General features: G+C 46.1%; 1 protein-coding gene across 2 annotated transcripts in view; it reads left to right on the forward strand.

Moving 5' to 3' along the window:
• Cdh13 (cadherin 13) overlaps positions 1-24,397 on the forward strand; it is a 1,053,312-nt gene that overhangs the window by 690,535 nt on the left and 338,380 nt on the right. For both annotated transcript variants that reach the window (XM_031341534.1, XM_031341535.1), the window contains one exon: positions 2,691-2,835. In XM_031341534.1, coding sequence (XP_031197394.1) covers positions 2,691-2,835 — 145 coding nt within the window. The remainder of the gene's footprint in view (positions 1-2,690; positions 2,836-24,397) is intronic.

The raw sequence follows: 24,397 nt of genomic DNA on the forward strand, positions 1-24,397 counted from the left end.
GCATGTATCTATCTTGTTTCTGAGCCACTGGAATCCGTCATATGATTTCACGGGACACAAACATGGTTTTAGATTTTCAAAGGAAGGAATCTGAGCATTTGAAGCATTTCACTCAGGAGGGGGGAAGGAAGACAAGAGCATCGCTCAGCATTGATTTTCTGACACAGACAGCCCCTCTGGAATGTGAAAGCAGTGTCCTTCAGAAAACCTGTATTTGCTCACCCTGGTCTGGCCTTAACATGAGAACAGCAAGGGAAACATACAAGGATGTCAGATTCTGTGTGTGGGTGTGCACTTGAATATGACACACATGTGTACGGGAACACGTGGTGGCCAAAGGTCAACACTGGGTGTCTTCTTCCATCGCTTGTCTAAAGATTTTCTGAGATAGGATGTGATGATTGGTTTTGTTACCTTGACACAACTCAGCATCACTAGGGAAGAGAGTCTCAACTAGGAATTACTTAAATCAGGTTGACTTGTGGGTATATCTATGGATACTAGTGCCAGTTATACTAATTGATGTGAGAATAACCCCCACACATAGTGGGTGGCACCATTCCCTAGAAAGGGGATCCTGGCCTGTTCAATTAGAGACCGCAAATGAAGCACTAGCATGCCAGTGTTGATTCATATTTCTCTGTTCCTAATTGTGTGTTGGTGTGCTATGGTCAACTCCCTCAAGAGCCTGTACCTGTGGCTTCCCAGGAATAATGGGGTGGAAACCTCGATTGAAAATGAAAATAAACTCGTTCTCTCCTAAGTTGCCGTTTAAGGGCTATTTTATCACAGCACCAGGATACTAAGACACAGAGTCTCTCACTGAACCTAGTACTCACTGATTTGGCCACCCTGACAGGCCAGCAAATCCGGGGGTCTTTCTTGTCTCTGCCTCGTCATTGTTGGGCTTGTAGGCACATGGCGCTTGCCCTGATTTAATGTGGTTCCCATGTTACCAACTGAGCCTAGTCCCCAGAGCCCCAGGTTTAAAACAATGTTTCTTTTCTATTATATATTATGTAAGTGCAATGTTAGAAGGCTTTGCCCATTTAAAACTTTCTTATTAAGGTGTGATCTGCTCAAGAAATCAAATGGGGCATGTGTGTGAGTGGATGGGTGCATGCGTGTGCATGTTTATGCCTATGTGTGTGTGCATGTGTGTGCATGTTTGTGTGTGCATACATGTATGTGTGTGTGGTGTGTGTGTGTGTGTGTGTTGACACAGAGGATACCATATTGCTAAAGAAAGACAGAAAGCAATCCCTCTCTTCATGTAGGCCCAGTTTCATCTGATGTCCACATTTATATATCACAAATAAGATTGTAATGTTTATGAGAGAAGCCTCGCCCATGAAGAAACCAAGGAATTGAGAGGCTTGGAGAAAAGACTCTGTGCTTTGCTCTCCGTTGACTAGAGAGCATAGTCACCTCCTCTGAAGGGAGGGACACTCGTATTCCAAAGTTTCTTACTGCTTTTCTGAGAGAAGCCAAGGCCCAAGTAAGGTCAGTAAGAGGAATGCCTGGCCATGGCATTTCCCTGGGAATACCATGGTGTAATGCTCTACTTCCAGACCAGCACTGAGGCTGAATTTCCACGCTGCCTTTTCGGCTGGGATCTGGAGGGGTTTTTTCTTTGGAAACACTCCATTGGTCTGTGAAGTCTCTGGCTCCCTGGTGGGCAGGAGTCCTGAGGTTTTGTCAGGGCCCCCCGCCCCCGCACATGCCAGCCTTCCCACCTGAGGGATGCCTGTAGATGCATATTGATCTGAGTGTCTCCTCAGAATCACCACAAACGCTGCAGGTTCCCCCAGTTCGTGATGTTTCATGTATTGTTTCTATTAGTGTAATGTTCCTCTTAAGGATAATGAGATTGGCAAAGCAAACAGTATATGCACATTCCTAACTATGGTGGATTGCAGTAAAGTGTGTCCATGTGTCTCTGTGTGTGTATCTCTGTCTCTGTGTGTCTGTGTTTGTATGTCTGTATGTGTGTGTAGTGTGTGTTTATGTGTCTGTGTGTGTTTCTGTGTGTGTCTGTGTGCATCTCTGTGTGTCTCTATGTCTCTCTGTGTGTATCTCTGTATCTGTATGTCTGTGTTTGTATGTCTGTATTATGAATCTGTGTATGTCTATGTGTCTGTGCGTCTGTGTGTATGTATCTGTGTATGTTTGTGTATGTGTCTGTGTGTGTGTTTCTGTGTGTGTCTCTGTGTGTGTTTCTGTGTGTGTTTCTATGTGTGTTTCTGTGTGTGTCTGTGTGTGTTTCTGTGTGTATGTTTCTGTATGTATTTGTATGTATGTTTCTGTGTGTCTGCGTGCTTGTGTGTGTGTGTTTCTGTGTGTGTTTGTGCATATGTTTCTGTATGTGTGTCTGCATATGTGTTTCTGTGTGTATTTCTGTGTGTGTGTCTGTGTGTGTTTCTGTGTGTGTCTATGTGTTTAACTTTGTTTGCAAATTTGATGATTTCATTGTGAATTTTTCCAAGGGGGATTTAACACATGCCGGTTTTTGGCTTATATTGTAAACCATTTAGTTTTTGTTCTCCTCCTGGTGACAAGCCATGGGAACCAGAGTTTCAATATCATCAAAGGCTCATAAGATGATTGATACAGCTTCCTTCCTCTGGGGAACCTTGTCTTGATTTTAAAAATAATGGTTTCTTTCTCTCCCAATCTCTTTGCTCATACAGCTGTTTGTGGAGACCACGGATGCCAATGGCAAAACTCTGGAGGGGCCAGTGCCTCTGGAAGTCATCGTGATTGATCAGAATGACAATAGACCCATCTTCCGGGAAGGCCCTTACATCGGCCACGTCATGGAAGGGTCACCCACAGGTAGGTCACACACTGTCTGGCCATTGGCATGGCGGCCCTGAAAATGGCACACAGACTCTTTGGGGATTCTGACTGGTTGACATGAAATAGCATTGGATTCTACCGATGGCTGCAAGCACAGAACTCAGCCCATCAGGGGGCTGCAAACCAAGAGAGTGCCTTTCTTTGTTGGCAGGGGTTATGTTCCATCCCAGACTCTAAAGCATGGATAATGTTGGGGAACTGTGTGGATATTTGGCTGAAGGCAGAACAGTGTGCCCTGTGGAGTTTTGATGAGAAAGTCTGTCCTCCACATAAATGGCTCTGTGAATCCTTTTTATAATTGCCTTTCAATAAGGACAATGTTGATGTGACAGGCTGAGTTTTTTCCCTTTCCCATAGAAGATGCTCGGAGAGACACCTTTTGTCTTCAGTCAAAGGGCCAAAGGCAAGACATTTCTCTCTGGAAATCCATGTAGCTACTGTTATGGAAATGACTCCCGGCCTCAGGGGCTTGCTATCTTTCACCGTGTTTAACCTATTTGGGAAGGGCTTAGAATTTAGAGCCTCCTCTTTAAGGGGCCAGAACATTCTAATTAAAGTATCCAGTGTCCAGCAAAAAAAAAAAAAAAAAAAAAAAGTCACTCCTGAGCTTATGGCTGCGATGGTGAAGAACAAAGAAGACAGAAAATCCTTGCTGGAGTCGACTTTAGTTTTATGCTCTGAGATATATATATATATATATATATATATATATATATATATATATATATATATATGTGGGAAACTCCTATATTAAGAGTGTCACTGTTGCTGGTTCTGAAGTTTTGACTAAACATTGGGCAAAACAGTCAGTCAGCAAGCCATTGAGGAGACGGAGGCCAACTTGGGCTGTTTTCTCTGCCTTTGTTGAATTGATGGGGTGTATCAATGACATGTAGATACTGGAGACTTTGGTAACGTTGCCATGGCAACCTCTCCAGACTACCAGGTGAATAATGGTATGCAAGATGCCTCAAACCTCCCTTTAGCTTCACAAGCTCATTCTCTGTTCTCTTCATCACATTCTCAAAAGGGCAGGAGCAGGCATCCCCCCTCCCAGATCTGAATGTGCTCTATACAAATGATGGCGGATTTGCTGTGTGTTTTCCCTAGCGTGGGGGTGTTACTGGGAGAGATGGAGGGAGAGGAATGGTAACAAGCTTGGGAAGGTGCAGCCAGGGCAGATGAAGTCACATCACTTCCGGCCAAGTAGACCCCATGGCACCTCTCCAGGGCCTTCTTTTGATGGAGAGGGGACTTCTGATGAGAAAGACCCTAGACTTCGATTTTGATGTTTACAGAAAACCACTTAGAAGAGCTGAGGGGCAGAGTGGGTCAGCAAGATGGATGGAGAAAGCTATTAAAGAGGCCAGAGTGTGAGCAGAACAAGAAGGATTCCTTCTCACTGTGCGTGGTCCCCAGACCCTGAGTGTCAGCAGCTGGGATGTGGATGGACTAGAAACGTGATCCCTGCATTAAAGCGTGTGCTGCATTTGGGGGCTTCGAGTGTGTGACCTCTCTGTCTATTACATGTATGTGATGAGATGAGGGTCGATCTTCCTCCCATGGCTGTGTTCTTCCATAAAGTTTAGGAGCATTTCAGGTGCTATTGCTTTGTATCCAAGTCATATTTTCAAGGAGGAAATTGAATCCTTTATGCATGTTGAATTCCTTAATGCACAAAGATATCTGGTTAGGGGGTAGTCTCATCTCTAGGAAATATAAACTAGCTTATACTTCTCGTCATGATTGATATTATCCCATAAAGTACATAAGATTTGGACTGTCATGTGGAATGGATGCCTCTGTGGGTGCAGAATGGCCCTGGTTATTGTTTTCTTTTCTCTTAGCAGCCTCCAGGTTTAACTCTAGAGCAGTCATGGGAAGGAACTGGTCAGATTTGGTGTCAAGAGGTAGATGCTGGGGTTGAGAGAGGTGGAGATAGTCTTAGTGGACAACTGCCTAGGTTCATTGGCACCCTGCAAAGAACTTGCAGGGAGGACAATCTCAGGGCATTGTGAGGGTGACTGATGCTCCATCCTCCTCTAGCCTCATCTGAGATCCTTTTCAAGTTCACCATGCATTCTGTGTTTCCTGGCTTGCTACACAAGTGCTTGCTTCTCCCAGGTCTATAATTCCCTGCTCCTTTGTTGAGTCTTCCCCAATCACTCTCCACCTTAGTTTTCTTTTAGTGGACAGAGCCTCCCACTGAGCCTGCAGTTGGCTGCTTCAGCTCTGCTGGCTGGTCAATGAGTCCTGGTGTCCCCCGTCACCTCTTTCTCAATGCTGGGTTTATAGATGGACACTGCCATACCTAGGTTTTCACACAGGGTGCTGGGGATGGAATTCTGGACTTCACCCTTGTGTCTCAAGCACTTTACTAACGGAGCCACCTCCCAAGTCGCTGCCCGAGTGCTCTCAGTTACCCCATAAACTTGAGTATACAAACAGCCACTGGACTCCCCTATCACTGAACTGAGCCCTCGTGGTGTGCTGGGAGAGTTAGGTACTACACACTCTCTACCACTAACTGTTTCTTACCATGGGAGGTGGGTCCAGCAATCCTCCTCTCACAGATGAGAAAGCCAAGAGTCCAGAGTTCATGTCTTGAGCCACAGGTACCTTCTCATCTACCATTCTGGAGTTGGCTACCTTCTTCCCAGAGACCAGGAGGACCATGGGGAAATTTAGAGGATAGTGCCTTATTTGATAATAGGATCCTGTTCTGGTTCCATGCCTGTGTCTGTTGTGATTAAAAAAAAAAAAATTCCTGACCAAAAGCAGCATAGGGGTTTTATTTGTCTTCAATTCCAAATTATAGTCCAATGTCACAGGAAAGTCTCAGATGCAGGAGCCTGTGCCCAGTGGTCACACCTACAGTCAAGAGCAGACAGAAATGAATGAATGGATGGATGGATGGATGGATGGATGGATGCACCCATGCTGTCTGCTTGTTGTCTGTGTTCGGCTAGCTTTCTTCCCCTTACATAGCTCAGGTCCCAACCCGTGACATGCATCTTCTTACCTCAGTAACAATCAAGACAAGCTCCCACAGACACACTTGCAGGCCAACCAGATCTTCAGAGTTCATCAATTGAGGATTTCTTCTTCTTACGGGATCCTAGACTGTGGCAAGTTGATAAGTAAAAAGTAACTATCACAGGCTCTGTCAGCCCTGCTCAGCCCTGGGTCTGAAGATGGCAGAGCCTGTAACATCTGGGTGTAGGCACCACAGTCCTCAACCATTCTTGAACCTTACACGAGCCTGAGATCCAGGGGACACCCAGCCTGTGCAGCCTGTGGTGACACTAGACTCTAAGCAGGTCCAGCTGGGCGTGTTTACATGTGTGTGTGTGTGTGTGTGTGTGTGTGTGTGTGTGTGTGTGTGTGTAGTTCTGTCAGTTGATGGAAGATGAACAGTCCTCCTGGCCAACAGCTGAGTTCCCCAAATCCTATGGGTTTATTGTGAGCCTTCTGGGAAAGGCTCTGGGAGAGGCAGGGTAAGACACCGAGACCCTCCTTGTCTCATCTCTTTCTTGTGAGCCCGTTTACCTGGGGCAGCCGCATAGGGTGAGGTCTACATCTCGTCACAAGCCTAGTACTGTGAAGAGACCCTTCTTGCTAACTGCCCTCTCATTAACACTCTAAGCTTTTAATTCTCTATGAACAGGGGGTGTGGCTGTCATTTTCACCCAACTCCACATGTTGTGCAACTGCTTCTGGGTCCAGCACTAAACCTTAGTATGGGGTTTAATTCTTCATACTCAACTTTTTAATAAGGTGGGACCTCAGGCAAGCCCCTGAACCCTCTCAAAGCCTCAACTGCCCTGTCTGTAGTATGGAGCAGGATAGCAGTAGTTTGCTGAGAGCCCTTATGTGGGAATTAAATGAGACAGCAGGCCGTGTCCGAGCTTAGGCCTTAACGAGTGCTCGTTGGATGCCTGTGTGTGGTTATACTGTTAATGCTGGGATTACTCCTGATGCTCTGACATTGCTCCCTTCAGCCAAGTTAAAGCAAAGAGACACATGATTGGTACGAAGGAGAATTCATTTCCCAATGATCCAGTGCCGCGTCCCTGTGTACCCGACTGCCATCAGTACCCATCCGTCACAGAGGAAGGTCACCTGTATTTATCTGCAGGAACAGACAGGAGACTGTTCCCAGCTGTTCAGCACTACACTCCAGGGTATTGTTCTGGGGAAATCAGTCCTGGATGAAAGTACATCAGCGCAGAATGATGGTGTTTCAGTTCTTTTCATAGTTACAGGTTTTGATTGATGGGGCCCCCGGCTAGGCTGTGGTGGTTCCACCAGACAGCCAGGTTCCAAGTCCCTTGAAGGAGGTGGAAAAGAGGTCTAGGACCTCAGGATTCCCAGAGGTCATGTGCCAGGGCCCCGAGTGCCCTGCTGATACCAATTCACACATGTTTTTGTCCCTGCTAGTCTCCTGGAAGCCTTTGTGAAGGTCTAACCATGAGCAACTACTGGGGCTTCCCCTAGCATATACTAAGGGGAGGATCAAGGGCACATGTGGGGCTTTAGAGGAGCGAAGTCCAGAAAAGGAAGTCAGCTAGAGCAAGAAGTAATGGTGAGGCTGTCAGTATAGGCAGGTAGAACTCAAGCCCTTGGGAAAGTGTTAGAAAAAGCGATCAACTCCCATTAGAATTATTCTAGTCAAGGGTCCAGAGATCCAGGCTGTCCACCAGTTATCCTGCAAATCTAAGGGTGAGAAAACTCTTCAGGGGAACGTTAGCTTTTCCAGAACCCTTGGTCAGCTATGCAGAAGGCAAACTGGAATGTAAGCTTTCAGGCAGCCTTCCAGCAAGACATGGGAGCTCCCCATCGGGCTGGCTTTAGCAGGCCTGAATGGAAGCTGGGAGAACAGCATCCACCCTGGGTCTTGAGAGGCATCGGGGAACAAAAGTAATGCAAGGCCCATGCGTGTCAAGCCCATGTATGTGTTGGTCACATTCAGCTTGCCCTCAGAGGGGTACAGGACCCTTGGGTACAGATCTGAGTCACGAAGAAGACAGTGCCTATTGGTGCTCTTGCCTTTCCCCACACTGAAGAAGACAGGCCAGGCCAGCAGCTACCTCCTTGACAACCCCATGATTCCCACACTGCCTTGCTCTCTACTCTCTTCCTTTCCCATTCAATATTTGAATGTGCCAGTCAGGGCTAAGATCTGAGGGCCCCCCCATAGTAAGGGATAAATATTGTCCATCCCCCTGTTGTTCACAGCCACATGAGGAGAGAGCAATGGAGAAGAGATGAGCTGAAGTCGTGGCCAGCACTGCACCAGAGCCAGATGGGATATCTAACATAGGAGCAGCAGAACCCTGTTTTATACAGAGGAAACCCCTGTCTTAGTTAGGGTTGCCATTGCTGTGTAGACTCCATGACCAAGGCAAATTGTAAAAGGACAACATTTAATTGGCGCTGGTTTTACAGGTTCAAAGGTTCAGCCCATTATCATCAAGGATGGAATGTGGCATCATCCAAGCAGGCATGGCGCTGGAGGAGCTGAGAGTTCTACATCTTGTTCTAAAGACAAACAGAAGACTGTCCTCTAGGCAACTAGAAAGGGTCTCAAAGCCCATCCCCAAAGTGATGCATTTCCTCCAACAAAGCCACACCTACTCCTACAAAGCCACACCTACTCCCACAAGGCCACACCTACTCTAAAAAGTACATGCCTCCTAATAGTGCCACTCTCTGGGTCAAGCATATTCAAACCACCACATTCCCTCTATGAAGGGGTGATGTGAGCACAGTGATGTCTCCCACTTGTTTTCACCCACATTCTTCCTGGTATGGCCTGTCTCATTTTAAAAGACCTCTGACCTGGCCAGACTTGAGGGAATATAATTAAATCAGTTGACCTTTAGGGTAGTTGTCCATCTTTAGAGTTCTACTGGCCTTGGCAGCTCAATGGCTTGAGTCATTTAAGTAAAGTCAGTTGTGATGCTAATGGTTGCTCTTTGGTACCCAGCTTAGCCTAAGGATGGCAGGGATGCCAAGAGCTGATATTTTTGTACCTGGCTCAGTATTAAATCCCTATTTAGTCAGGATGGGCTGCTGGTGGTTAAGCCTCTTTTATGGCGCCTTCTTTTCTCATAGCAGATTTCCCCCTAATGGCATGTCAGACATTCAAATCAGGTTCTCTCTCATTATCTTCTGCCCCAGCCAATCTCATAGTTTCCAGAGTACTCACCCACAGCCACTTCATGTGTTTTCTTAACCATGAATATTTTAAAAAGAGAATTTAACTCTTCTCAACATCTTTTAGTAAAAAGCCACACTGTGCCAAGTCGGTCACCATGTAGAGAGAACCATCTGTGTTAGCTGATTTCCAGGGTCTCTCTGGGCATCTCCTCGCAGTGAAAGGCAGTTACAGGGGTCAACAGAGGTGGGACTCTACCTCGTCACAGGCAAGTCACTTCCTGTAGTCCAGTTTTGCTAATCAGCAAATGCTTGGTTGGTCCCTGTGGCAGCCTGTCAGTGTCTGGTATTCTGTCATCTCGTTAACCAGTCCCTGAAGAGGTTACTCTTCTTTGAACTTACCATCAGTTCTACAGGGCAGCACTTACCTGCTCATCCCTACCTACTTTTGTAGCAATTTATGTAGGGTAGGAGTCCGATTAGCAAGATGGAGAATCAGCCTTGTTACAGTTTGATCCACATTCAGACATTGCTTGTAATCAGGGGGTTTATTCTATAGCTCAGCTCAGCTCAGCTCAGGAATTAGGAGATAATCATTTCTCCTTTCACCACATACACATTCTGATGAGAACTGTCACTCATGTGTTTCCCTGGACTTTACTCAGTATCCACAAGGTTTTATGTTGGAGTCTTTATCTGCATTCAAGCAAGGTGAAATGATCTCAGTATAGCCTTCTCCCTGGGTTTTGTGGCTAAGTTAGAGGGCCACAGTTGCGAGCCTTGGTAGAGGAGTGTAGCCCAGGAAGAGTGTCATTAGCATATATCATTTGAGTACAGTTGGTCAGAAAATAATGTTATCAAAGAGCAGTATAATCCAACCAGAGACTACTTCTCAAAGGGAAAATTCCAGGAATAAGTGGTATGCAAGGAAGGCTAGCTAAGCCTGGCTAGTCCTTGATTCTTCTTGGTCATCCAAGAAATAGAATATCCTCAGTGATTCTTAACTGTGTCAGTGTGAACGTCCCCAGCCAACAGACATCTCTCATAATCTCAGAACCAAGCCCATTAACTCCTCATTCTGGCTCCCAGGGTCTTCATTCTTTCAAACTCACCTCCTCTCTGGTGGGTGCCATTGGGTGCAAGAGCACTCTACCCTCTTGAATGCAAGAGGACTCTAACCTGTTAGATGCTAGAGAGTCTGCTGAGAAGAGAATACTTGGACCCCTCAGTCTGGTAGAAGAGTGCCCCAGCAGCATATACATCACTGTTAATATACCTGGCTTCAAACACTCTTCCTTCCATCCCACATATAGCTGTCTTACCACACAGGGGTTGGAGGTTAGACCAGGCAATAAGTATCACCTTGCTGCTTTCATCTTCTCCTCTCTAACCCTGGGGTTATTGTCCTGGGCGAACCTGGATGCTGTCTCTCCTCTGGTAGTCATCCATTTTCCTGCTCTTCAGGAGGTCCCTGAGTTCCAGATGAACTGGAGAGATGTGGCTCTTGTCAGTTATTTCCTTGTTAAAGTAAATGTCTGATAGCCCTGCTCATTAAACTCCTGGAGCTTTTCGGACTCAAGCTCAAAACTCCCTTCCTGTCACCCATTATCATTTGAAGGCAGGAAAGATTTGTGATATCAAGTATTTGAAGGTAAAACTGAAATCTAATTCACTTGGTTAATAGCATAATAGAGTACTGTCTTGATAAAGTTGCATCAATATTTTCAGAAGCAACATAATCATTTAAAACCATGCAAAAGAATGGATCCACCAGAAATTTCCAGCGACCATGGCCACTTGATGATGGCTGAGCAAATCCTTGAGTTGCTGTGGCTTGTGTGTCCACAGATGCCCCTGGATCTATCCCCAGTGCCTGATCATCTACTTTGGACATCTCTAGGAATGTAAGAGCTTGGGATCCACGAGTGATAATTTCAGGGAAACGGATTGCACAGCTGTTTTTACAGACATGTCACTCAGCAACTTTATATTGGCTGGCTGCTCTATGCCAGGTCAGGTTGAAGGTGCTGGGGACGTAGAAATGACCCAGACCATTAGGTCTCTGCTCTTAAGACATTTAAGAGGCTAAATAGATGTCTGGGGAGATAGCTCAGTGGGCAATGCGCTTTGCCTTTCAAGCATGAGGACCTGATTTGATGCCTGATTTTTCAGATGAAAAGATGGGCTCATTGGTTAAGAGCACTGGCTGTTCTTGTAGAGGATCTGAATTCAGTTACCAGCACCCACATGATGGTTCACAACCATCTGTCACTCCAGGTACAGGGAATCCAATGTTCTCTGTTGGCCTCTGTGACCCCTGCGTGTATAAAGTTCACCTACAAACATACATGCAGGCAAATATTCATGGATATAAAATAAAATGAAAAAGAAAAAAATCAAAACCAAGGCATGGTGACATGCACTTTATAGTCCCAGCACTGAAAGTTGGGGACAAGTAGACCCTTGGACCTTGCTAGACAAACAGCCTAGCTAAGTTGGTGAGTTACAGGCTAAGGAGGGACTCTTTCCTTAAGAAAGGCAGCTGATGGAACCTGTCTGTATCCATCACTTTTTTGTTGCTGTGTGATAAGACACCATGACCAAGGTAACTTATGGAGAAAGGAGTCTCCTTGTGCTCAGGGTTCAAGAGGGTTGGACGCCATGATGGCAGAGTGGAGACATGCACCAAGCAGCAGGCAAGGCTGAGCAAACAGGAGCAAGAAGCTGAGAACCCACAACCTGAGCCACAAGCACAAGTCAACGTGCCTAGCAATAGCGGAAGTCTTTTAAACTCGCAAACCCCATCTCCAAACTTCCTCCAGCAAAGCTATACCCGCTAACTCTACCCAAGCGGTGCTACCAACCGGGGTCCAAGTACTCAAGCATCTGGCCCTAGGAGCGATATTCTCAGTGAAACCACCACAGTGCCTGAAGAACAAGATCTAAGGTTGTCTGGCTTCCACATGCATAGAAAGTCACATGCACGTATACCTACATACACATGCATGCACACACACACACATACACACACACACCACTTATAGTTTTTTAGGAGAAGAAAGTTAACCAATAATTAAATGAGCAGACATGATGGCGATCCTTCAGATGAAACAAACACACAAAGAGTAATGTAATAACAGTAAACTCTGATGAGGTCACATTGAACCTGGACATAGTCAAAGAAAAGAGTCCATTGGAGAAGGATGTTGAAGGGAGAGGGGCCAAGAAATTACAAAGAGCTAAGTGGTGTCATAGTTGAAGAATGGACAAGAAGGGTCCAGAGAGTGTTAGAAGATGATCACATGCATAGTTACTCTGAGTAGACGCCAACAAATGCAAATCAGGTCTGTCTCGTTGCTTGTTTTTGTTTAAAATAGTCTTACGAGAACACACACATATCCAGCTATCTGTTGGCTGCATTCAGGCAGTACTAGCTGACATGAGTTACTGGACCCCAACCACATATCCCACAAAGATGAAGTATGTACTAGCTAGTCTTGCAAAAACAGTTTGCCGATCATGGGTCAGGGCTCCTTAAGGTGTGGTTAGGTTTTATGCATAGTCAGAAGCTCTTGGGTGGGTTTCGCAGGATCCTGGGTAAGTCTGGTTTGACTGCAGAATAATAGCTCCTTCTTCTTAGTGGAGAGTCGCAGTGACATGGGGATCAAGGATGGTCTTAGAAGAGTTCATTTCCTTCAGCAATGTAGCCCAGGGACAGCTGCTCAAGCTCCAGGAGACAGCTCCACACCCGTGCACTTACAGGCAGTACCAAGTGGGCTCAGTGGACTTAAAGAGAGCACATGAAGTAGAGAGAGAAAGGTAGTGTTGTGGAGTATGGCAACAATTGGAAAGAAGGAAATGGGTATGGATTTGGCTGAACCATGTGCATATGTGAAATTCTCACAACAACAACAGCAGCAGCAGCAACAACAACAACAAAATGTTCTTAGTGCTCCAAGCATAAGAGGACTTCAGTCTGAAGCACAGTGGTCAGAAAAGAGACTAGAGGTCACACCCGACTTCTGTGGTGATCCCCTGACAAATGGGAGATTACTACATATTGTGCCACTTTATGACGTTGGATTATTGTGCCTGGAACCGTCTTTAGGGAATTACGGCAGCACTGTAAACCTTAATAGGTTTATAAATTCCACCCAGGTGTGAGCTGGATTCTGCCTTCTGTTTTCTTTCTCAGCTCTAAGCTTGAGCCTTGGGGACCCTGGTGTTGGGTTTTGTTTTGTTTTGTTTCCACGTCCCTAAGTTTTCAGGACTCACACACGGTGGTGGCCACCGATAGATTTCATCCAAGGAACAAATGGTCCCAGGTGGCAGGAATTCTGAATCCCTATAATGCTCTCTTTTTATTCTGTTCTTAAATAAATGTCTGTCTTCATTCACAGTCTATTCATTCCTTCGATAAGCATCTCCAGAAAGCCCACCATGTACATACAGATTTGCTGCTTTAGTGAGAGTAGAGGTGCATTACAACCAGTTCTACCCCATACAACCCGCCGATGCACAGGTAATATGCCACACATACTGTAGTCATTCAGAAGTGCGCATGCTCCGCACACACTGTAGTACATATGCTCCTGAGAGCCATCCCGGGAGAGACAAGCCAACCATGTACATATTTGCTTCTTTAGTGAGAGCAGAGGTGCATTACAACCAGTCCTACCCCATACAACCCGCAGACGCACAGGTAATATGCCACAAATACTGTAGTCATTAAGAAGTGCGCATGCTTCACACACACTGTAGTACGCATGCTCCGGGAGAGACGGAGGAAGATAATTCTTCTGCCTGGAGTGAAACAGTGAGGATCTTGAGTAGATTCCATCCCACTGCTCTTTGTAGGCCCTGGACTATGTGTCCCTTAGCTGTCATTTCACTCCCCCTGACTGCTATAGGACTGAGCACACAGAATGCTCCTGGGCTTAGGTTAGTCCTTCCATGCTCACGGGTGACACAGCTGGGGTCCAGCTTAGACTTGTGTGACTCCACTGACTACACTCTGTCTCCCGAATCCTTTACACCAACACAGGGTCACGATGAAGACACAGGTGCCCCTCAAAGTCTAGAGAATAATTCCTTACATGTGTGTGTGCTTGGGGGGGGAGGACAGCACCCATCTTCTTCAGTTACTTCTTTTATAATCGCCTTTTTATGGTTTTTCAATTTTGTACAGTCATGTAACACTTTTTGATCAAACCCACCCTTAATGACCCTCAGGTCATTCAGCATCCCTAGCTTAGTGCCTTCTCCATGCAGCCAGATCTGTCCCCTAGTGGTGGCTCTGGAGATGTTCAAGGAGAACTGAGGCTCCACAAGGCAAGCCTGGCCATCAGCGAAGAGGACATCTGAAGGCAGCCTCTCCCTCCTTCTCCACTGCTCTGAGAACCGGACTCCTTCTGAGGGCAAAGTCCAGGGCCTTGGCTTCCATTGATCCAGGCTCTTCACCTTCACATCCAGTGTGTTTTCTTAAGATGCCCTTAGTGAATTATATATAGACCCACCTCCAATCTTAAGTAAATGGAAAGAGATTCCGTCTGCTAAATTCTGTGGGGAAAGGGCATATAAAATCCCTTTCAAGTGCATGTTTTATCAAATATAGGCCATGAATTGAGTTTTCCAGTATCAAAGAAAAAACCTTTAATAGACTTTGTAGCTTTCCTGCTTTAATTACAGTTGCATATTTTTTATTCAAGCTGAACACAGTACCCAAAGCTGTTTCATTATTTAGGAGGCCGACTCTCCTCAAAGAGTTCTCCAAAGTCAGGATTGGGGAATATTTGTGGTGTTTTTTCTTCTTGCTCTGATTTTCTTCTTTCTGGGGTGAACCCCTTTACAGTTTCCATGGTTTTTATCAGGGTGCTATCATTGGGTGTTTCCTCTTGGGGTAGTTGGGACTAGTGTTTGTGCCACCAAGCTCTGTGGCTTCAGGAGAAGCCTCTCACTTCAGAATCCCAGGGATGTCTTTACCTGGTCCCTTAGCACCCAGCTCCACCAGCTGCTTTTTGGTCGGATTGTTTCGTTTTCTCTCACATCTGCAGTATCACCTTCTCTATGCCTGGGGTAGGCCCATGTTTTGGACTCACTAGAGTTATGAGCTAGAGCCAGAGGTGGGGACAGGAACATTTGTGTGCATGTGTGTATGTATGTGTATGCCTGTGTTGTCCATGTATTTGTATATCTGAAATTAATTTAAATTCACTGAGTTTTCTCATGATTCACCTGGAAACGTTGACCCACACTGTGCTTATAAGACAGAGATGATCTAGAGGCACCTTGTCCTGGAGGAGATGGGTTCTGTGACTCCAGACACATGGAGCAGTGTCTCAACTTAGGATGGTTTTGTCCTCGGGAGATAACTTTTGATGGCCACCATGGAGAAGAGGAGGGTGGTCTTAGCATTTACTGTGGAGAGACTAGGGAAACCATCTCACAAAAGTAGAGAATTCTTTACACAATGCCCTGTGTAAAAAATTGATTTGGCTCAAAATGTCCATGTGCCAAGGTGAATAGACTCGATCCAATCCTAGGCAGAGTATGTGAAGATGTCCAATGGGACACCCAAATCCATGGTCTGGATCAAAGAAGCCACATGTTGAAGGGCCACTGTGCTGAGCTCCAGGCCCCCTCTGCTAAGCCAATAGGAGCTGTGAGCACTTTGTTGCTGAAGTTGTTGCTGGGGGCAGGGGTGGGGGATGGGACAGTGGTCTTGTGCACCAGACTGACACATTCTGGCAATCTAGGGAGATAGATGCTGGTCCCCCAGGGAAATAGATGCTGGTCCCCCAGGGAGGAAGATGCTAGTCCCCCAGGGAAGTAGATGCTGGTCTCTTAGTGAAGCAGAAGCTGGTCCTCTAGGGAGGTAGATGCTGGTCCCCAGGGAGGAAGATGCTGGTCCCCTAGAGAGGTATATGCTGGTCCCCAGGGAGGTAGATGTTGATAATAGCAAGAAATTAATCTTCCAAGTGTTGGAAAGCATCTTGTCTAAGAAAGTGTTGACTTCCTCCTCAGCATCTAGTAAGCTGGCATCCATCCCTAACAACTTGATGTATACCCAGAACAATGTATCCATACAAAAACGGAACTATGCAGCCTCCCATGGTCATGTGATGAAGTACCAATGAGCTATAAGAAGGGCTGTGAATTAGATTTACGGGAACTAACTCAGCTGGCAAGAGCATCCTCGTATCTTCTTCCTACCTAATTTCCTTTTGTTGCCAGGGATGCAGATGAGATGGCTTGTGCTTGGGCCATCACCTTGCACCATAAGGTAGCTTCAAGAGTAGAAACCATGGACTAGCAATGTAAGATAAGAGATGGAAAGAGACTAAATTCTGATGCCCGGATGCTTGATGGGATAAATTTACATAAGACAATACAAAGCTTCTCCTTCAGCTGAGCCATTCTTATGGTGGGTTTTCTGCAGTTGGAGCAAATTTCTTATAGCAGCTGACATAGCCAGTGTCACTCAACCAGTAAAAAATACAGCCCAGATAATCAGACTTTGAGCTTTCTTTGTTAATCACTGTCAATGCTGACTGAGGGAGCCAAATGGCCACCACTCCATATGCTTGTCTTATCCCTAGTTGTAGGATAAAAATCAGAAAGTAAGTCTCTAGCAGAACAGAAATGATCTTTCTCTCCCCCGTTGCCTTCAAGTTCTCTCCAGAAGCATTCTGGGGTCTCCTTTTCACTTGATGTGTTTGTTAGCTAAAAACCGAGTCAAGCTGGGGCAGACCCCAGTTGGCAGTGCTTGCCCAGCACATAAGAAGCCCTGTGTTTGATCCTCAGACCCAGGATCATTTAAACCACTTGTGATGGTGCATACTTTTATCCTAGGTTAGACGCAGGAGGATCAGAACAACAAGGACAGTTTACACAATGAGTCTGAGGCCAGCCTGAGTCACAAGAGCCTGTTTTCAAAACCAAATAATAAAAGCACTTGGTGCTTCACACTGGAAGTGTTCTTTGGTGTAGTTTTCTTGACTCCCCGCTACCGTCATGGTACAGAACTTACTCTAGTTCTGATGACCTGGGAACACTCCGGTAACACATGCCATTTGGTGGCTGCCATTTAGGACAATGGCCTGGCCTGAGGGTTCTGTACAAAGGGCTAGAGAGAGAAAGAAGGGTGGTGCTGGGAATATTAGGATGGTTCGAGGTTGGGCTTGGGAGTTCAGAGGACAATAATTCCTCTTCTTGCCAGTGATGACTGGATGCCTACCCAAAGATCTATCCCCTGTCATCAGGAAGGGCAGGAAGCTTGAGGCCTCTGATCCTTGGAAGACCTGGGTTTCCAGTCATCCATGAGGGTAATGTCACATCCAGAGAAAGAGAGCTTCTGGAGCCTCCTTTTCTGTGAACACTCTTGCCTTCTGAGAGCAAGACCGTGTGTGTGTGTGTGTGTGTGTGTGTGTGTGAGAGAGAGAGAGAGAGAGAGAGAGAGAGAGAGAGAGAGAGAGAGAGAGAGAGAGAGACATGCAGCTGTCTTTCACCCTTCACCAACTCCCTTTAGGGGACTTAGACATCTCTGCTCTGTCAGGAGCTTCCCAAGGTTTGCCCCCTGCCAAGACAACCACTTCCCAATTCATCATCCCTTTTTGTACTCCCAATAAAGCTGAAGTGTTGTCTCTGAGTTTTCCAGGAGGGCATGGAGGCTCAGAAAGGTTGGCACAGACAATCAGAGCAGGAGCCATGTGAGTCAGATCTGTCTGACCTCAAAGAGACAGCATTTCCTCAGCCTCTGCGTGGGTTAATTACTCCTTAGCATGCTCTTGGGTCCTCCTTGATAAGACTAATGTAACTTTATTCACAGCTCTCTGCCATAAGCATTCGGTGTTGATCCCCAGCCAGGACTAGGCATCTAAATGGAAATGTTCATTTTACTGGTGATGGAAGATGCAACAGGCAAGCACAGAGAGAGAGAGAGAGAGAGAGAGAGAGAGAGAGAGAGAGAGAGAGAGAGAGAGAGAGAGAGAGAGAGAGAGAGAGAGAGAGAGAGAGAGAGAGAGAGAGATGGAGGAAGGAAGGAAGGAAGGAAGGAAGGAAGGAAGGAAGGAAGGAAGGAAGGAAATCTGTATGGTTTGGGCTGTGCATGGGTACACACAACAGAGCCAGTCAAGGTCATTCCTGCCTGAGTGGATTTATCCTCCTGGCATGAAACAGACCAACCCTGTCTGGTTCTAATTACATCTTAAAGGGTAAGGTCAAACTACATTTTTAAAAGGGCAAACATCAGCAAAAGAAAATGTAGTTGAGTCAGAAAGGCTGTAACCAGGGATCTGGAGATTAAATTGATCTGTTAGGGTACCAGTCAGGAATGCTTTTGGCTGCAGGTAACAAACTAGCAGTTATGGGCTTAACCACAGCAGGTGGCTTAGGAGGGCTTAACCATCCCGGCTGGCTTTTGTCCTATTTCAGGAAGGTGGGAGGCTGTTCACCCTGGGCTTCAGAGATTTGACAGCTGGCATTTCTGTGAGTCTTGGGACTTTGCTACATTGTTGTAAGGTCCGTCCCAGTCTAGCAACTTCAGGAAGAAAAATGGGAGATGGGAAGGGCATTGTCTATGTACTCCGTAGGATGTCAAACTCTAGTTAAGTTCTCAAGATAATGGAGAAGTTGCCTTATGATGACCCAAAGCTGCCAAAGGAACTATTGTAGAACACGTAGTTGCATCTATGTGTGTGCATTTTGTGACACTGTTCTTGGGGCAACATGAACAAGTTACTCACCCGAGATAGGAAACTCACAACAGATCCAAGTAATGATACCACCGAAGTCCAGCTGGGAGAAGCAGTTTTTGGGTTACTTACAGGAGTACAGGTGAGGGGTCACTTACAGAAGCATGCATGACTCTGTAAAGCCCACCCCAGCATGGGTGATGACTCATAGAAACTGCATCCCTGGAGCTCCCTGCACAATTCACAGGCATCTGAAGGAGTCACATAGTTTCCTGTCTCCAGCAATGTTCACAGCTTACTCAACCATGAGGAAATGAGGGCTTTGTGAATCTTAGTAAGTGTCAGGATTTTCCTGAGATTTGTGAATTGTATATTTCCTAAGTCCTAACTGACCCTCCCTTAGAACTTGCAGAACTTGTCTGTGGAATGGAATGTTTCAAGTCAGAGGAAATTGCCACACAACAGTGATTATGTGTATAGATGTGTGCTCATGCGTGGATATGCATGTGTGATGAACCAAGGAGGAGGGTGTGAGAATGAGTTTAGGGTTAGCCAGAAATTGGTGTGTGTGTGTGTGTGTGTGTGTGTGTGTGTGCGCACGCGCATCAGTGTGCAATGATGACAGATGCCTGGGAGAGGCATCTTTGAGGCACCAGGTGCTGGAAAGTTAAAGATATCTGGGAGGTGGTGTGCTTCCTTCCAGGCAATGGGTGGGAACTGCAGGGCCAGTGTGAGAGAACCAGAGAGCAAGACACTGACTACTGGGCGCATCATCCAGAGAAGTCTGCCAGCAACTTGAGAGTAGGGACCACAGTACCCCTCCTTTTCGAGTTCCCCTCCCCCACACCCACTCCTCCAATCCTGCCAATCTCCTCCACAAAGCAAATACATAAAGAAGGAAATGTTTGCAGAATACATTAAAATGTCATATGGGGATGAGCCACAGAAGTTTTAAAATTTCATTTATTTTACCTCTCCTTGTGGAGAATCTTGTTTTCCATGTCCCTGGTGGGAAATTAGCCACAGGAGATACCGAAGGTGGGCATCATAAGCCCAGATCAAAGATGGCAAAGTAGTCTGCTGCTAGATCTAATGAAGACTGGATGTGGCTGTGAAGGATGCCCAGGAAGCCTCTACCTCTCTTTCCCACTTACTGTTAAGGAGCCAGCTTCAGGGCAGCTATAATAGTCCAGATATTAAGCTATGACTTTCTTGTGTATTTCACTTCATTCCAGTCTTTCACAGCCCCAAGAAACTGATAAAGGAATTTTCATTTACAGATAAGGAGCCGGTTCTTGGTGAGCTGAGGACTCACATGATTTTCACGGAGCCCCTCAAGTCTCCCCTATACCCCATGAACACATCCATTTCAAGCAAAGATCAGTAGAAAGGAAGTCACTTTCAGCCCTTTACCCATAAGAGGAGGGGGACCAGGGCCATAGGTGCTTGATCCATCCAGAAGTCAGGGGTCAATGGATGGGTTTTTTTTTGAATGTTTAGCAGGGTTCTCTAGAAAAACAAAAATATGGTATGCGTGTGTGTCCACAAGTATGTGTGCCCATATATTTATTTATTTATAGGCTGTATTATTTTATTTTGTACGAGTGTTCTTCCTGTTTATATGTATATGTGCCATGTGATTACCTGTTGCCTGTGGAAGCCAGAAGAGGGTATTGGATCCTCAGAACCTGGAGTTAGGGACATTTGTGAGCTGCCATGTAGATGTTGGGTGCAGGGAACTGAACCCAGGTCCTCTGCCAGAGCAGCCTTTGTTTTTAACTGCTGAGACAGCTCTTCAGTCTCAAGAGATTTATTATCAAGAACTGGCTCATGGGCTAGAGAGAAGATTCAGCGCTTAAAGGAGGCTTGCTGATCTTGACAAGGGTCTGCGTTTGGTCTCTGACACCCATGTCAGGTGGCCTGAAAGTCCAGCTCCAGGGGGCCCTATGCTGTCTTCTTGACTCCTCAGACCCCTACATTCACATATGCATAGGTGCACACATAACATATATAATCAAAGCTCAAGCCTTTTAAGGAGGAATTCGCTGGGATGATTATGAAGGCCAAGGTGTCCCAGCATCCACAGGCAGCAGGCCAAAGACCCAGAGAGGCTGAAGTGTGATTCCAGCTGAGTCCATAGGCCTAAGAACCAGAGAGCAAAAGCTGCAGCTCCTAGCCCAAGAGTAGGTTGGGTCATGACCTGGGAAGAGCTGATGTCTCTCTTCAGTCTGCAGACTGGAAAAGTCCAGCATCCCAGCTGCACAGGGAGGCTGGGGAAGACTCTCTCCTATTCAGCCTTTTTATCCTGCTCTCCCTTCAGCGGATTAGATAAGACCCATACCTTTCAGGCAGGACAACTGTCTTTATTAAGTCTGCAGAGTCAGATAATGTCACCCGTAAAGCCCAGAAGGACATTTGACTGTGTCTGGGGGCTGAGTACACCAGCCAGCTTGAAATACATCACGTCAGTCATAATGGTCACATCAGTCATAATGGCACATTCTTGTGATCCCAGCTGCAGAGAAAGAAGCAGAGGGACTGTTACAAGTGTAAGGCCAGTTTGGTCCACACAGTGGGGTTTACACTTGTCAGAGATACATAGCAGAACACGCTTCAAAAACACAAAACAGGACACAGTCAACCATCACACAGTTGAATGCAGATATTTGGCCTCCAATTTCTAAGACCTAGGACTATCCCTGTGATAGGTTTTATCACATGCCCAAAGAGACCCTTACCATATAACTATAGTTACTCACCAGGTGATCTCACAAATGGGGCACCTTCCTGGGCTACCCAGGCCAACCAAAATGAGTCCTTGAGCCTCTAAGCCCAGAGGAAGAAATACAAAACGAGCTGTGTTGGACTATAGTCCCACAGTCATGCAGAACACTGAAAGCCGGCTCTACTTCTCACCTCTTGATCAAATTCCAGCTCTGGCTCTCCCCACCCGCCACCCCTCATCACCACCATCCTCCCTGCTCCTGGGAGGATGAACTTTCTTAGTCTCTACACATGACATGCAGGGTTGATCTATCTGTGGCTGGTTAATTTTGCCAGGCAAAACATCCTCAGAACTCACCCACAGCATGGCAAGTGACAGGACAGCTTGGGATGATGGATGCATTAATCAGTTGGATTTAATCACAACACTTTGTAAACACGTATCAAAGCATCACAATCTAACCCATGTATATATACACTTATGACTTGTCAATCAAAATAAGAGCAATCTGAGGCAACAAACTGACTTTGAGAAAAACAGAGCTATGAGAGAGAGAGAGAGAGAGAGAGAGAGAGAGAGAGAGAGAGAGAGAGAGAGAAGAGGCAGTGGGCAGGAGAGGACAGAGGTCCCTCTGAGTGTTTACTATCTTGAGATGTGGAGCAAACCACACCTATGGCTGCCTTGAAAGTAGACCACACAGGAAGCAAGGTTGGAAATCTTCTCGCCTCCATCTCTGAAGAGGGCCTTTCTCCCACATGGAAACCATGATACCTTGATTCAGTTCCTCTGGGTGAAGACTTCTGACCACAGGGGCTGGTGGTCAGATGTTAACCTGCATTCTGTCTGGGACTTCCATTACCCCTTGAGCACACCAGCATGAGCAGAGCTGCTCCCTACAACCCAGTAACAGAAATAAGTAAAAGAACAAGCTCATAAACCATTCAATGACCAGCAAAAGTTCAGTTGCCAATGAACCCCCAGTTTAGAACTTTTCAAGCACCCCCCCCAACTCCAGCCTCATCTTTGGAACAGCATCAATGGCCTAGGAACACGGAGCAACGGGGCTGTCTCCTATGGTTAGGAGTATTGTGATATTTTTAATATCATGTGATGGCAAAACAGCATGGCCTCCGCATTGAAGGGATAACCTTAGATTCCTTAAAGAGCTTTACATGCCGTGACCATGTCCTTTTCCCTCTCAGAAGCCCAGCTGCTATCTGCTCAACCTCCCCTTGCTTACCCAGGAGAGCCATCACTCAGCGATGATGTCATTCAGTGGAGATGTCATGTACCTACATGGGATAAACCTCCACTCTTGTCACTGAAGAGAAGTCTGCTGCCACTCCTACACAATTGTCAGTAGGCCACGCCTCACACAGTGTTGCATTATCTCCTAGAAGCCAGGCTGTGTGGGGTGTTTGCTTTAAAATATAGTCTCTTCTGGCTCACCTTTCATCCCAGAATTCCTGTGGTGTATAGTGTGTGGGACAGACAAAGTGTCATGGCATGACACTCATCCCATAGATATCTTTAAGAAGCTAAGTCTTAAGACACACACAGGGCACCCCTTTCCCTAGAGGCATACTCCATGCCTCGAGCCTCTTTGTTTTCCTGTGTCTTTTGTGGTATCTAACACCTGTATTGTGGCATAATGCATACACTCTGTGCCTTGCCCATTTGAAATAATAAGTCTGTGATTTGGGAGTAGAGTCATAAGTTCTACAGTCACCACCTCAATCAGTTGTGGAATGCTTAACTTTCAAATGAAGTCATAGAACTGGAAGGACTGTTCAGAAGTCAAGAACTCATTCTGGTTCTGCAGAGGGCCTGAGTTTGGTCCCCAGCATCCATATCACATAGCTTATAAATACCTGTAACTCCAGCACCAGGGTATCTGGTGCCTTCTTCTGGCCTCTTTGGGAACTGCACTCATGTGCACCTACCCGCCCAGAGAAAACACACATTCACATATATATTTTTTTAAAGTATATCTTTAAAATGAAAACCCTGTGCTCGTTAGCCATTTCTTGTCATTCCTCTGTCATCCCCAGTACTGGGAAAACTGCTCTTACTCAATGGATTTGCCTGTTCTGGATGTTTTCACAGGCATGAAATTATTCTAACATACTGTCTTAGTGTGTGGTGGTTTTGTTCCTTTATGATGATATCCTTAAGGCTTACCCACATCATAAGTCTATCAGCATTTCAATATTTTTTATTCCTTAAGAATATTCTGATGAAGGAAAGACCATCTAGTGTCCGGGCCAACTTGGGATCCATCCCATAAGCAGGCACCAAACCCCCACACTATTAATGATATCGTGTTGTGCTTGCAAACAGGAGCCTAGCATGGCTGTCCTCTGAGAGGCCCTACCAGCAGCTGACTGAGACAGATGCAAATACTTAGAGCCAACCACTGCACTGAGGTCAGGGACCCCATGGAAGAGCTAGAGGAAGGACTGACACAGCTGAAGGGGATTGCAAACCCCATAGGAAGAACAAAAGTACCAACTAACCTGGACCCCTCAGAGCTTCCATAGGCTAAGCCACCAACCAAAGAGCATACATGGGCTGGTCCATGGCCCCCACTATATATGTAGTAGAGGACTGCATTGTCTGGCCTCAGAGGGAAAAGATGTGCTTAATCCTGTAGAAATTTGATGCCCCAGGGAAAGGGGATGCTAGGCTAGTGTGGTGAGGAGGTAGTGGGGCAGCACCCTCTCAGAAGCAAAGGGGAGGGGGGGGAGGGGGTGAAGAATGCGTGGAGGGGGCCCAGGAAATGGGGCAACATTTGGAATGTAAATAAATAAAATAATAAAAAATAATATTGTGATGAGTGGATTTGGCTCGTTTGCATTTTCACATGGTAATGTCACTGTATTTAATCTGTCCATTCATGTATTGGTGGACAGTGCATAGTCACTACTAGGTGTTATTGTGAACAATGTAACCATGATGATTC

The sequence above is a fragment of the Mastomys coucha genome, unplaced genomic scaffold (assembly GCF_008632895.1).
Source record: "Mastomys coucha isolate ucsf_1 unplaced genomic scaffold, UCSF_Mcou_1 pScaffold22, whole genome shotgun sequence".
In the NCBI taxonomy this organism is placed as follows: Eukaryota; Metazoa; Chordata; class Mammalia; order Rodentia; family Muridae; genus Mastomys; species Mastomys coucha.